The 15,658-nt window shown below is 48.7% G+C and overlaps 1 protein-coding gene across 2 annotated transcripts in view; it reads left to right on the top strand.

Annotated features, from left to right (window-relative positions):
* The window catches only part of NRP2 (neuropilin 2), a gene marked incomplete at its 3' end in the record, with an annotated part of 116,745 nt that overhangs the window by 94,694 nt on the left and 6,393 nt on the right, over positions 1–15,658 (top strand). The window contains exon 16 of one of the 2 annotated variants that reach the window (XM_081095600.1): positions 3,762–4,042. The exons of the other annotated variant lie outside the window; for it this stretch is intronic. Within the exon in view, the coding sequence (XP_080951726.1) occupies positions 3,762–4,042 (281 nt within the window). Of the gene's footprint in view, positions 1–3,761; positions 4,043–15,658 lie in introns of those variants that run through there. 2 annotated transcript variants of the gene reach the window in all.

A 15,658-nucleotide genomic window follows, 5' to 3' on the forward strand; every position in this document is an offset into this window, starting at 1 on the left:
CTGTGCGTTCATGTCGCCCTCTCTCCCGGCGGCTCAGAGCCTGTACCGATGAAGGCCCGATCAGCCTGGCAAATACACTTGCAATTACGGCCCCTTTAAATATGTTTCTCATTATCTCACAGAAGGAGACAGCTCTGTGGAGAATAGGGGTGGGGGGGAGAGAGATTAATAAAAAATAGTTCAGGCATTGATTTTCCCATTGGGGAAAAAGACGCACGTGAGTAAGCGGTACAAGTGGGAGCTACCAACGGGGGCGTTCAGGTCAGCACCGGCCGGCTCTAGGCCAGGCTGAAGCCGTACCTGCGCTCTTTCCTCCCACGTTGGGGACCAAGCCCAGGCGCCTTCATTGTAAAGCCCAGCCACTCACCAGCCTTGGCACCTGGCGCAGGTACAGTCCGCCTGCAGGGGGCACCTTTATTGCAATTGTACGTAGAGGCACTGTACGAGCTCGCAGACTCTCCAGCACTTCTTAAGAATGACTGTGAGGCGAAGTGCCGGCCATTACCACGTTCCAGGGCATCTGAATGTTAGTCCAGAGTACATTCCCCCATCCATGCATCCCTCCACCGCTCTGATGCCTGTTGGATTGCTGCTGTTGTCTGGGAAGGCGCTCTAACCCTATTGACCTATTACCTTCCTTTCCTGGCAAACCGCAGCCTCATCAGCATAGCGCCCTGAAGGCTGCCACAGAGCCGGACTCCAACCCAGCCATCCACCCGCCTGGGGGCGTTGAGTCCCTTTAGCTGGAGAAAGTTCTGAACACCTCTGGCCCCCAACTGCAGGTCACCCCAAGATTGCCTGTGGGAGATGAGGGAAGGGTTATGAGGTGTATCTTCTCCTTTCTAACTCCCTTAACATTAAAAGCACAAAGGCATGTAGCATGTGTCCTCATTTCTCCAAACCAGTGTTTAAGGAAAATGTTTTAAGTAGGCAATTCAATGTCCCCCACATGGCTTTGGTCACCCACAGTTCCCACATGTTGATCCTTTGGGGGAGGGGAGTCTTACTTGCAAAAGGAAGGGGGTCTTAGACCCAAAGTAGTGTTTGTCTTCCTGAGCAGAGAACGCGAGGCCAGGGTCCATCACTGATTCTGACTGGATAATCCATGTATTGTAATTCTACCTTCCTCCAGGGGGCGCCCTAGATCCGCCCCTGTGTGCCTGACCGTCTCTATCATAAGAAACATTTCAGGCGTAGCAGGAAGGCCACATCCTTCCTCAGCCCCAGCACTCTGAGCCGTGGGTGGTGCATTTAACGTTGAAAACCAGGATCTTGGCGGGAGGAAAGCAAAACCTTTGAACTGAAACTAGATCAGTGATTCTCAACCTTGGCTGCACATTAGAATCACCTGGGAGTCTTTTTAAAATCCTGATTTCTGGGCCTCATCCTCCGGAAATTCTGTTTCTTTGTTACCAAGGAGGATGAGGCCCAGAAATCAGGATTTTAAAAAGACTCCCAGGTGGTTCTAATGTGCAGCCAAGGCTGAGAACCACTGGACTAGATGGTGATGGAGGGAATGTGGGCAGCTGTGACCGTTTTCCGCTGGACAAAAATGTGTACTCCTGCCATTGTGGTCTGGTCAGGTGCTCCCCATGGGGAGCTAATCCCTGCAGATGTATCGCCTTCCTTTCCTCTCACAGGTGAGCTGCCACCTCATTAGATAACAGCCCTCACTGTGCAGCAAAATCGAAATCAGAGGCAAACCCAAGGACGCCCTTTGGGCGCTGAGGAACTTGGGGCCGTCCCTGCACACTTTGTTGTTTCTCGTGCATTCTCCCGAGCCCACAGGAAAATCCAGCGGCAGGATGGTTGCCAGGCAGCGGAAACTCTGGTGTCCTGAATAATGAGTTGATACCAGTCCGGTGTGGCTCTTTTCAGCGCCTTGCTTTCCTTTGCTGTTTCTATGCATAATTTTTAATATGGTCAAGGGGGGGGGGCACTTTCTCAGCTACAGTGATGAGACTATTAAAAGATAAAGTGGCGAGAAAAGCAGACCAGGTGATGATGAAGATGACAGCATAGGCAGGGGCACGGAGAGGGCATCCTGGGATTCTGGGACCCTTTCCACCCCCGGGGCTGTGGACGCGGCTGCCAGGGCATGTGCCGTGTGATGCATCCTTGTCAAAGCTCCTCCAGTACTGTGGCACTTGTGATAGCCTGAAAGGCATCGGCGAGCCCTGCACCTTAGCCAAAGGGATCCTAGGACCAGAGGGAGCAACGGTGAAGATCTGGGAAGGTGGGCAGGCTCTGAAATTTTGTCCAAGAAAAATGTTCTCATTTTTCTGCCACTCTGAGCAGACATCAGAAGGTCTGACCCGCCCCTGGGCGATCCCCCAATCAAAGAGAGGAGCTCTGGTGTTTGGGCTGCAGGCGTGGGCGAACACGGACTCAGAAGTAGAAGTCCTTGCTCTGTTCAGTCTTTTAATCACAAGCATTTACTGGGTGCCTTCTCTGCACATACCCGGGGGGGGGGGGGGACCAAGATGAGCGCTCATTCTTCTCCTGCTTGAGCAGCTCTGGGTCCCACGGGGGAGGCCTGAAGCGACAATTAAGCTCTGTGTCCTGAGCAGAGAAACACCCACAGAGTAGGACCAGCAAGGTATGGAGAAGGCCCCAGCATGGCCACGGCCCCCCACTGGGTAGCCCATGGATAGAGAAGATACCTCCTTCTAACCACCGGCATCTGATGTAAGCAGCGAGGGAGGAATTTTCAGAGGTTAAGCATATATCATTTTTCAGAAGTAAAGATCATGTCTGGTTTTGGCAAGCTCAGAAGCTCCTAGTCCCATCCCGGGCCAGCTTCTCATCTGATGTAAATCTCTGGGAGAAACACGTTGTAGTGCTGTTTTGCATCAAGTGGGACTCCAGCCAGTCATTCCCCAGAGTTACCCTGGACTTAAATCTACTACATCATCTCCATGGCAACCAGAGGCCGGCCAGCAAATGTGGTTGCCTTCTAAATCCTCTGCTAGCTTCCCTTCCCTCCCCTGTCTTCTTCGTGATTAAGAATGATCTCCCTCCCTTTGCCCTCACCCACTCTCGCTCTCACACACCCACTATCATTTTGTGGCCACATTTTTTGTTGCAACATCCTTCCAATCAGATTTTAAAATCCTCTGTATAGTTTTTTTAAAAAAAATGAATCGTTAGTCATTGCTTGACAGTGGTAATTGACCTGTTTAGACAAGACCAGGCTGATTTCAGTGGGCCTGGAAGCCTTGGCAATCCAAAGTGGAATTTACCTTCAAGTCTAGCCAGCCTAATTAATACATTGTTTGAAAATGCTAGCCAGCCAGACCAAATACTGTATTTCCACCCATTCAGGGAACCAGCCTTACGGAATCCCAGAAGTCATTTCAATATCATTTGTGTGTGTGTGTGTGTGTGTGTGTGTGTGTAAATTATACCGCTTCTCTGTATTATAGTGTAATTGTGATATAACAGAAAGAAGAGAAGAGCTTTCTAATCGTACAGATCTTGGTTGAATGCCATACTTACTACCTACTTGCTGCATAACCACTATTGGTGTAACCTCCCTGGGCCTCTATTTCCTCATCTGTAAAATGGGTGTGACAGTACCTACCTCGAAGGTTGTGAATAGAAGTACTTGTTATGAACTAGATACTTGGCGTCATCTTATTCCCCTGTTCCCTTCCCTATCCACTCCAAAGCATGTGTGTGTTTCCTTTTTTTAAAAATTAATTTTTTTATTAGTCTGCATGCTCTCAGCCTAGCAACACTCTTCTGTGTCTCTCCACCAGGGGGCACCCTCCTACCAGGGACCGAGCCCACAGTGGACACGGTGCCCGTGCAGCCCATCCCAGCCTACTGGTATTACGTTATGGCCGCCGGGGGTGCCGTGCTGGTGCTGGTCTCCGTCGCGCTGGCCCTGGTGCTCCACTACCACCGGTTCCGCTATGCGGCCAAGAAGACCGATCACTCCATCACCTACAAAACCTCCCACTACACCAACGGGGCCCCTCTGGCGGTGGAGCCCACCCTAACCATTAAGCTAGAGCAAGACCGCCCCTCGCACTGCTGAGGCCGAAGCAAGGACAGCACCCAAAACAAACAAGAAAAACTGCAAACACGTTGCCTCGATTTTGCACTTTTTCCTCCTCGCCTAGTCTCTGTGTGAACCCTCAGACATCTCTCTCTTGGGGCCCAAACCCTGTGCACTCTTACCCATCCTGACCATTATTCTTCAGTTCTGCTTTTGTTTTTGTTTTTTGGTCCTTTTGTTGATTCCAATCCAACCAACCAGCCGACCCCAACTCTAATGTTGCATCTTGGACTGGAGAAGAGATACACCCCTAAGCACTTCACAGCTCAAGGCTCAGCTGGTTTTCTTCCAGAGGCCGGTTCCCTGACGTCCCCTTGCCTTACCCCCTCCCCCCTCCTGGTGGACCGGAGGGGAGCCCTGGATCTGTGTCTGTACATAGTATACATTCTGCGCGTGTGAGTAGCTCTGTGTGTGTGTGTGTGGGTGTGAGAGAGACCGGTTCATTGTCGGGGTGGGGAGTTGGGGGGAGTGTGTGGGTGTGTTCAGAGAGGGCCCCCTTTAACTATTGTGTTACTTCTCCGGGGGGGTACATTTTATGAGAAAATAATATACTGTCCTAGTTTTGTTTACTTGGAGAAGAGGTTGAAGCTTTTTGTTGCCTTATCTAGCTCTGGCTGGCTTTCTGTTGGCTACCATTGTCATCTCCGGGTACCTAAAAACCTAGAGGCCACATGGACCGAAATGTGGCCCCTCCCATCCCCATCCCAAAACCCCATTCCCCGCCCCCCTGCCCCGAGAGGAAGGTTCCCTGTGCACTCAGATGTGACCCCCTGTCATGTCTCCTGGTGTCTTTGAAGTAACAAGACAACAGCCATTGGGTGCGAGCGGAACCACCTCTGCTTCCAGCCCTGAAGCAGATCTGTCTCATGTTGCCTTACAAAGAGAAGCTCATAATGAATGTTTAGCTGTTATCAGTTAAGTCCAATCTTGGAGTAAGTCATAGAGAATGACGGACCTGAGACTGATGTAGGGAAAGCAGTAGCTTGTTGAGAGCAGGAGGAGGTGGGGGAGAGAAGGCAGAAGAAGGAGGGACTGAAATGTTCTCTTTAAGTCGTCTCACCCGAGAGGAACCCTTGTGCCCAACCTTAAGGGGAGTTGAGTAAGGTGGTTATGAACCATATCCCTTGGTATTCTATCGGCCACTGTAATAGCGTTTGTAAAATATGGGGGAAAGGGATCATTTGCTTTCTTTCATGGTGTTGATGTGTGCCTGAGCCTATAGCCACTAATATATAAGGCTGTCCACCTGACTTATTTTAATATGATGAGAGAATAAAGAGTAATCATTTTTTAAACGTACCAATGTGCTACCCCTTAAAGCATGTGTAGCATCTGGCAAGTCCACCATCCTAGGCTGGCCTGGCATTTCCAGATGTTGCCTCATGGTCAGGAGAAGGTATAATGAAGATAAATCCATCGCTGCCCATTTGTCCTCTAAGCAACAGGGAAAGGGATGTTGGAGGTAAACGGCCTAATGATAGTGTGTACAAAGGATAGATTCAATAATGAAGTCAATTTCATTGATAGAAAGTGCATATTTTAACGAGATTCACAGTGTACTGGGGCTCCGCCTTGGGGGTGTTTATTTCTCACCTTCCTGCTAGGAATCCCCTGGGGAAGTATGACATTCTCTCCAAAGAAGGTTGCCTGGGCTCAAAGCTTCAGGGATCTTCTGAGAACAAAATACTAATGATAGATTTTTATTTTTATTTTCGGCTGCTTGGGAGAGACTTTTCGACATTCTTTCAGGATATCCACAGCACTCCCTCTAGCACACGCTCACTTTCGCATCTGGTTTGTTTCATCCTTCTGAAAGAATGGTGCTCTCCCACTCTTATTCTATTTCAAAGAGCGACTCTGTCTCAACCACAGCAGCCCTGCCAAGAAAAGGAAAGATGAAAGGCTAGAGTAGGAGCCACCTTGAGATTTCAAGAAGAATCCTAGCCCAGCTGAAGATTGCAGAGAGAAGCAGGGAGAGGGAGGAGGGGCAGGAGCCCAGGATACCCTGTGATGACTTGCATGCCAGACACTAAGGGCTTTTATCGCAGGTGTCCACATCCAGTCTGCATTTGGGGCCAGGCATTCCCTGGAAATGATTGGCATCCCTGTTGGAGCCCCCTGGAGCTGTGTCAGGAAATTACACCTGGAAAATCCAGCCAGTGTAGCAACTGTCAGAGTTACCATATACCCTTGAGGATTTCCCTTCTTTAAAAGAAGACATCATTATGTACACGCCATAGTTGAGGATATGAGGCTGCCCAAATCTTTGTGAATCCCATGATGCACTTCAGCTGGGGTTGTCATTCCATCCTCTCTCTCTCTCTCTCTCTCTCTCTCTCTCTCTCTCTCGCTCTCTTCCCCCCCCCCCCCCAGCAACTTTCATAGTATTACCCAGGTACTATGCTAAAAGGGCAGCTCTTCTACAAAATCATGCCTTGCAGCTTTAAAAAGCAAAATTCTGTATTTCATAGAGGGAGGGAGGGTCGCTCTCGCCTAAGAAAAATAGATTGGACAGGTGACTGCATGCGTGCATGTGTTTAGAGTTGCTTCAAAGAAGACAAAGAGGTAATAGCAACTAAGAAAATATAAATGAATGAATGAATGAATGAAGGTCTAGCTCGGGCTGCTAAAGTTTTTGCCTTAGTAGAGGTTTCATATCAACAGACCCAGGAAGGAAGCCCTGATCTCCGGGTGAAAATCCCTTCCTTGACATTGTGCTGCCAATTGCTATCCCCTAATTGCTGGCAAAGGCAGAAAAAAAAATCGTATCATTGCCATTAACCAAACAGGATGCTTAAAATAAAGTAAAATTGCCCTTTCTGTTATCCCACAATTTAGGGATTAAAGCCACATTAGGATAGGAAATTAAGTCATGTTTCTGAGGTTGATACCCCATCTTGAAAAGGACCCTGTCTTGAAAATGAAACTAGCAGGCAAGCAAACACCTAAATAATCGAAAATTACCAAAGAACAACAAGAAAACAAAACAACAAGAAAACGTAAACATTTTAACTTCCTGTTCTGATCCCCTCTCCCTATAGCTGTGACAACTCTTGCATTGCTCAGTTGCCTGTGTGTCAAAATCACTTGTGGACATTGGAAACTATTTGAAAATGTATTGTTGTGGAATGTAATAAAATGATAATATTTTTTATACAAACATCTGAGTTTTTTTTCTTCCCTTTTGCCTGTGAGAACAAAGTGGAAATGTAGGCTTTGAACAAATGGATGTTTTCAGAGCCTACAGGTTGTCTGTCTTCTGAGCTGCAGGGCATCGTTGTGGGCAGTGGGTGGGTTTGCTCCTTGGGGCTGAACACCAGCTTCCCTTCCTTTTAGTTTTATTACTGCTTGTTAGGAATTTATCCAATGTGTGCAGCTGAGCCAACTTTTATGATTGGTGTGGGATTTTGCAAAAGTTGCTAAGTGCTAAATTGCTCGATGTGATTTCCACAAAATTTCTCTTGATGGAAAACGCCTGGAGACTGGACTGTACTTTTAAAGGGTCCCGCGGGTAATGGGACCAGGGAGGCTGAAAGGTGTGCTCGACTCTACGGAAACAGATAACTTCCTTTGGAGAAGAGGCGGTGTCTTGGGCCTCGCCTACCTAATTATTACTTCCAGAGCAAGGGGGAGCTCCCATTTCGCAGACAAAACTTTCGCAGACAAAACGGGAACTTGTAGCATGTTCAAGGCTCAGAGATATTCCTGACTTCATTTTAGAGCAAGTCGTGAAGATAATGATAAATTACTGTGATCCTGAACTCTTATGAAAGGAACAGCTTCTGAAAGGAACATTCCTTTAAAACTTTGAGGAGAGAGATTGGAGGAACTTATTCCAAAAGCCATGTCTTGTTGACAGGCAATTCTCTTTGGTTCTCCTCTTTGGGTTGTCAGTGATTAGTTATATAAAACTAGATGCCCGATGCACGAGATTCATGCATTGGGGTGGGAGGGTCCTTCAGCCCAGCCTGTACCTTCTCGAAATCTGCGATATCGGGCCTAAACCAGCAGTTGGACATCCCCTTCGCAATCTGGGACCGCTGGCCCCTAACTGCTCGCCTGCCTGCCTGATCGCCCCTAACTGCTCACCTGCCTGCCTGATCACCCCTAACCACTCTGCCTGCCTCCCTGATCTCCCCTAACTGCTCGCTGGGGGGCTGCCGGCTGGGGTGAGAGGCCGTGGTCTTTCTGGTCTCTGGTCGCTGGGCTTTTATTATATAGGATATTTCTATCACGGTGGGATTTAGGAGGAAAAAAAAATCTAGGAATTGCAACCTCTCCATTATTGAATGTTTCTAGAATGTGGTCAAGAAGAGGTTGTGGAAGGATTTTCCCACCACCCCCTATTGGTGGAACATTTCATCAACCCAGGAGCCTTCCTCAGGGGTCTGAGAACCATGATTCAAGGTCTTAAAGGGACATATCCAAGAGGCCCAATTTCCGCCCGAGTCCTCCTTTTTCCCTCTCTCCACCTAGGTCCAGGGAAAGGTGCTCTTACAGCTATAAAACCTCCCAGTGGTGCTCAGAGGCAACGGGCTTCTGGTTGTCAGGTCTCAGAGCAGCTCTGACAGTACAGATGGCTCCACAGATGTCCCCGTCCATCCCGGGCGGGGAGCAGAGGAGACTGTCCATGGCGAGAGCCTCGTTTGCTCCTCTAATGACAAGCATGATTGCCCATTTTGTCTGAGTAACATTTGGCTTTCCTTTCTAAAGCCATTTGTTCCCATTAGTAAAGTATTTCTTTCAGGCAAAGACCCAGGCTCGGTCACCATTTTCCTGAGCTGGCCTGAGACCAGATTTGCCAGACTAAATTAAATGAGCCATCGTGTATGCTCCATTAGCACTGCTGTTTTTGGAGCCCCCTTGGAGATTTCCATCCTGCGCTTCCCGCCTTGGTTCTAGCCCCACAGCTCATTCTCGAGGACCTTTCTCTGCCCCAAAAGGAGAGAAAGGCTGTTAGGACTCTGATCTTAGGTGTCCACACAGCACTATAATGTGGTATTTCAGACTGCGCTCAAGCATAAATGTTGCAGAAATCGTGTTTCCATGGATCATAAATACCAGATGTCAAGGCCCCGCATGGCCTGTTTGGGCTCCTACCTGGCCCTTTATGATGGTTTAAATGTGTGTTCTTGCTGTGGAAGCAAGACCTGCCCTCCTGCCCATGTAACCAAAGCCCCGCCGGTCTGCTGTGGCCCATTTACTGCCCCTCCTCCCTGACTCTGCGGTGGTTTTGCACCAACATCATGGCCTGTCTGTAATTCCGTGGTTCTCAACCTGTGGGTCGCGACCCCTTTGGCGGTCAAACGACCCTTTCACAGGGGTCGCCTAAGACCATCCTGCATATCAGATATTTACATTACGATTCGTAACAGTAGCAACATTACAGTTAGGAAGTAGCAACGAAAATAATTTTATGGTTGGGTCACAACGTGAGGAACTGTATTTAAAGGGCCAGACGGTTGAGAACCACTGCTAATCTGTTGATGGAGAGGGCTTCATTGTTGAGCTTTGATGTGTCTGTGTGGTGGGCTGCACACCTGAGCCAGTCTGCAGGCCTGTCCACGCGGCTCGTTTTCTCTCTAATTGTGCATGTCGCTGGGCTTCTCACAGCTGTAGTTTGCCTTTCATCCACTTTAGTGACGGCCCAAAGAAAACACACAACAAATCCAACCATCGAACATGGAGGGAAGGGGACGCCAGCTGATGGCCTTACAGTCGGCAGGGAGAGGCATCGCCTTATATAAATAAATTAAAAGCTGGGAAGGTGTAGGGATTAATGAAGCCTGACAGCTGCGCACACTGGGGTGCATCTAGAGGTTAGATAGAAGCAGAAGCCTGCACCCTCAGAAGGCGTCAGGCCACAGGCCTCGGCCGGAGCACATTTGTACTAACTGTGGGGAGCTCTGCTTGGCCCCAGACCTAAGCAGTGAAGAGAGGCGAGGTTTGGGGGATCGCCAAAGAGCAAAATCCCTTTCAGCATGGAATGCTGTTTTCGGAGAATAGGTTACCTCAGGCAAACCAGCAAAAACCATTCTTGTCCCAAGGCCAGTGGGTGGGCAGGAAACCCAGAATCCTTCTCCTCTCTTCTGGGGAAAGTAATATTTCTTGGGGGGGTTGTTTTATTTCAGTCACTGACCTTCAAGAGTTCAAAAAACCTTCGTGCCCAATTCTGTGGTTTGGTTTGGTTGGGATTTGTTTTTGTTCTGCATAAATGGTATCAGCATTTGTTCTCTTTGTTGGACAACTTAGTTGTTTTCACTTGACAAAGTCTCCAGGTTTCATCAGTTCACATGGACAAATGTACCCCGCCCTTGAGCTGCTGGAGAGCATTCCGTATCATGTGAAGCGCCATAGTTTATTAAGTGCTCCCCTCCTGATAAGCATTCAGGTTGTGTCCAGTTTTCTTCTTGTTTAGTTTTTACTGTTATAAGCAATATTGCAGTGATCATCCTTAAAGTCACCTCTGTGCACGTGTTTGTCGCCGATAGCATGCCTGGGTCCCATGGTGTGCCTGATTGCATTTTCATACACACTTCAGATGGCTGCGGGTTTCCTTTTAAAAGGACCTGTCCCCCTTTGAGAGGGCAACAAGGTCGTGGACATCGGAGAGCACCCCAGGTCACACTTGCACAAGCCGCATACTCTCTGTGACAGTCTCCCTTTCTCTAAAGTGGGCGGAGTGCTTACAAGAGAAGACTTTGGGTAGCTTTAGCCAAAGGGAATGTTAATCCCAGCGACTTTTCTAAAAACACTTCCAATATGCAGAGAAGGTGGGCCTGGCTGTACGTGGCAGCTCACCGGAGCCGAGGCAACTGTGGCCCACGAGTTAATTCCATCCCTGGGTTCAGCAGGCAGAGCTCTGTTCTTCATGATTAATGAGTTCCACTTGGTTTCCTCAAAGAGTGGCTGTGCTGTGCCTTGCTGTTATTTATTTATGTTTTCTACTAAAAAATTCATGTAAAGCCATCCTTTAAGGTCAGTGCACAGTACTGTGCTGCAGACTGAAATGTTCCAGCCGCCACAAGTAGGTCTACATGCCACCCCAGATTCTCCAGTCCTTGGGCTGAGCGGCGGTGTCCAGCTTCCTTCAGAGGAGGTTCGGGCTGGTGTGACCTGAGGAAAGACAGCAGGCGACGAGGCTGTTTTCTAGCAGGAGGTGCATGTGTGCAGGCCAAGCCACTAGCCCCAAAGGGCTCCAGGCAGGAGTGGCAAATGGGAGAGAAAACAAGGGACCTGTTAGTTCCAAACACAATTTCTTCCAAGAGCACTACCCTGGTTCTGCCGAGCACTAAGACAAAGGGGACTCTGAGTCTGAGCATAAAGGGTCGTTTCTACGGCCGTATATGGGCTGTGTGGGCCCAAAACCCAGGACTGCTGGTTCTGGGATCTGGGGCTTGGGTAGATTCTCTGGATGTCTCAGGGGGGAGAGCAGCATAAGCTCCAGGGGTGGGTGAGCTAGAGACGTCACCATGCACACAAGCCTTGTGTTGCCTTCTGTGTATACTTGTGCAAAACTGAACCCTTTTAGCATCATTAACTAACATACCCACAAGCAAAGGCTCTGATCCGGAGCGGGAACGACAGTATGCCGCATCTTGGCCTTCGACCACAGCAATTTTTCTTGGCAGCAGGACTCATTAGCAGGACGCGTGGACTAGAGTTCTCTGTGCCTTGTTAGAGAGCAGCCAGCTCTGGTAATGATGCGAGTGCAGGGAAAGCTTTGAGCCGGAGGTGGCCTTGACCAGAGTCTTGTTCTCAGCCGGCCTGCTGGTTTGAGACTCTATTTGAGCACAGACTGTTAAAGAACTGTTTTGTCCCTCAGCAATTCCCCACTGCCACCAAGGAACTGGGAAAGGGGATGTAAAGACCTCAGGGGCCCATGTCAGCTTCCTCACTGTTTCTCTAGGACAGTCCTGACAGCTGGTAGTGAAGGAGGAAGACAGTCATTAGGACCTCGATGGGCGTGAGATGGGAGCATCAAAGGAGGCCTGGGGTGCCTCATAGGCCTTGGCCAAATGCAGACCAAGAATGTGAGCTCAATAGTAGTGTCATGAGAAGCCCTGGGCCCCCACACCATAATCGCCATCTGCTTCGCACCTCCTGAGAGGGCCGTCGCCCCCTCCTCTTTCCCCAAGGAGGCCTGTCTCCACCTCTGCCTTTGCACCAGGTGTTCATCTCCAGCCTGCACCCTCCTCCCTCTTGGTGGCACCCGTCCCTCTCCTGTGACATCCTCACACTTGCCCTGCCCGCCTCACCAAAACCTTCTCCCATAAAAGCATGGATCAGATTCCTTCACACAAAGGCTTAATTGCTTAGTTCCTCCAACTGGTTGCATTCTCCGAGGAGACCAAACCTAGAGCCAGAGGAATTATTCTATTATTCGCTTATTACACAATTGCATTGTTCGCCGGCAAGCTTCTGTGCAAATCACCTCTTGAATAGGTAAAGGTGTTCCACCTCTTGAATAGGTAAAGGTGTTCCACCTTTCTGGAACACCTACCATCTTATCTCAGAATCATTCATTCATTCTTGTGATCAGAAGAGCTGCCCAGTTCCTCAGTATAAACAGCTCTCTCGGTGAGATGCATGTGTAAGAGACTTTTTTTCAAGCACCTATGGAATCATATGGAGCAATCTGTAAGAAGACCTCCTTTCTGTATTCTTACAGAAATGGAGAATGTCGGATTTTTCAAAGACCTAGAGTAAGGAAGAGGCTCCAGAATTGCCCTCCGTCCACATGGCTGGGCTTTCCCAGCCCACACAGCTGTGACACCCATCTTTATAGCTAACCATTTCTCTGACTGCGCTTTTCTTATTTCCACGCCATTGTTGGGGCTTGATGGAGCCATTCCGGCCTCAGCTGCTCATCTTCCTCCACACTTGAAAGCAGTATTAGGTCCTTTTACAGCCTTCTCATTGCAGTTGCTATTTCCAATCCTTTTTAGTGTTTCCTCCTAGTTATTCAACTAAAAATAATAAAAAATAATGGCTAAATTCAGGTCCAGACTCTTCCAATATCTCAAACCAAGGCCCCTTTTCTTTCCCAGCTTGAAACCATTTGAAAACTCCAAAAAACATTTCTTTTCCATGATTTTCATTAGATTTGGCTCTAGCCTACAAGATAATAACCCAGGATGAAGGACCTTCTGGGGGTGTTTCTAAACTCAAGCCAAACCCAGCAAGGGGCGAATGGCTCACAAGTAGCCTGACTCTGGAGCAGCTTTGGCAAAGTTTAGATTAACATCTGAACCTTTGGCTTCTTGTAGCAGCTGGGGATGAGCAAACCAAATTAGGGAAATTGAGTACATAGCGGGGAGGGGGGTACACCTTTAGCCAGTGCTAAATTAAACACTTTGGAGGGCCAAGAAATATCTCCTAGTCCTTCATTATTTCCCATTTATTTTGGTCTGAGTGCTGTATCTCCTGTTGGGATCAAAACAGAGTGTCCGAGAGAATTTTTTAAGGCTACTCCCCCATCTAAACAGTCCAGTGATTTAGCTGGCTCAGGGGGGTTGGGAACTTGGAATCAAATTCAACAAGAGCTCGAAGTGGCCAAGAGCTTATCCCAAACAAATCATAGGCCCAAAACAAGGTGTTGACAGTGTGGCTTGCTCTCAGTTTTACTGCTGATTGGTTCAACGATTTATTGCATTTTTCTACCCTCCTTCCTCAATTTCTTCCTCTTTAACATAGAAGCGATGACACTTGGTACCTGTGAAAATGAATGGTTTCAGTGATTTTTCGGTGTGGAAGAGCCTCTTGGATCCTTGCTTTAAAGCTGCTTGCAGTTTGGTGGGTTAAGTGGAGGGGTTACGGCTGGCGTCCTGGGACATTTTATCAGCCCTGCTTCAGTCCAGGCGGAGGCCTGGAAGTTGGGGCACACTTACCCACATCGTCAGTTCCCAGATTGCCAGTTGGCAGGACGGGTTCCGAAGCCTAATGAGCAAGTATTGCAAACATAGAAGCTCCTGGCTCCCACTTGTGGTCCTCTCTCTCCACGCACACCTTACACCTTAAGATCGATGCCTTCGGGAAGCAGCCACTTAAGGACAGATTGGGTGAAGGTGGGGGCAGAGCAGCGTGCAGCCATGGAGCCCTTTTCTGTAGAAGCCGCCTCATCTCCTTCAGCCAGCAGCCCTGTTCAGAAAGCATGCAGCACAAGGGCCCTCAGAGCTCTCTTATTTTCTGTCCAGAAAGACGATAGAGTTGAGCAGGGAAGGTCCGTGGTTACTCTACAGAGGAGCAGACAGAGTTTCAGGGAGGTCAATGCCTTGTCCAGGCACTTACACCTGGGGCAGTAGCAGAACTCAGGCATGAAGCAGGCCATCTGGCCCAGCCTGTGTGACTCAGTGGTTGAGTGTCAACCTATGAACCAGGAGGTCACGGTTCAATTCCTGGTCAGGGCATATGCCCTGGTTTCAAGCTCGATCCCCAGTAGGGGGCGTGCAGGAGGCAACTGATCAATGGTTCTCTCATCATTGATGTTTCTATCTCTCTCTCCCTCTCCTTTCCTCTCTGAAATCAAAAAAATAGTTTTTAAAAAGAAGCAGGTAGTCTGTTCCCAGGCTGCCCCCAGTCTACTGCTCCTCCATATTCCCTTCAGGTACAGAGTGGATGGCCCTTGGGTGTCTCTGCTACACATTCTGGATGTCAAGTCTGTCCTAGGCTTCAACCAAGCCTCTCAGTCCACTGCTCAGAGTAGGCATGGAAGGGACTCTCTAGAGCAGTGGTCGCCAACTGGCGGTCTGTGGACCACTGGTGGCCCATGAGGTCTGAAAGGTTGGCAACCACTGCTCTAGAGAACCTGTGTATGTCAGTGTCCTGAAATGATCTGTGCACAAGTGACCCGGGGATGGACTGTCTTACATCATTTATATAAAAGTAGCCAGTGGTTTGGCTATTAACTCTCTTAGCAACCCTATGAAGCTCCCTGTACCACACAGAAAGTACACAGAACAATGTCAACACCAGTACACTCATAGTAGACCACAGCAGAGCAGAAGTGGTGAAAGTGAAGGTCACAGTTTTTCTATAGCAGAAAAAGAAACTAACCCCAAGGATCTTAATTTAAGGAGAAAAAAAAAGAAAGAAAATGAGGAAGAAAAGAAAGGGGGGTGGGGGGAGAAAGGACTGTGAGAGAAAGCATTCTTGTTTGAGGCCTAAGTCACGCTCAGTGGGGAATTTCCCGGTGCAGGTTGGAGTGTCTGGGGTGTTTCCTCTGCACAGCATGTGTGGTCTTACGCCACCAGGCAGTGTTCCAGACCCCTTGGGGTAAACATCTCTTAGACTAGGTTTGGTTCTTAACTAGGTATGGCTGTTCACCCTTCGTGCCATAGTATTGAGATCTACTGATAAGGACACTGGAGAATATTTGACTTTTCTAGGGGGGAGAGGGTTCCTGAAACAGTCCAGTGGATGTTTAATGACTCTTGCTCTGAAAAATCAGGAAAATGGGAGATAGATGAGACCTTGAGTCACTCATCACTGTGTACCTAACCCACCTCTCAGTGATGCTAAAGGAAGAACTCCTGGGGAAGCAAGAGGACTTTCAGTCTGAGGTTCAAGGTCCATATAAAAATGGCCATGTTTTGT

The sequence above is a fragment of the Myotis nattereri genome, assembly GCF_964212035.1.
Source record: "Myotis nattereri genome assembly, chromosome: 7".
Taxonomy (NCBI): Eukaryota; Metazoa; Chordata; class Mammalia; order Chiroptera; family Vespertilionidae; genus Myotis; species Myotis nattereri.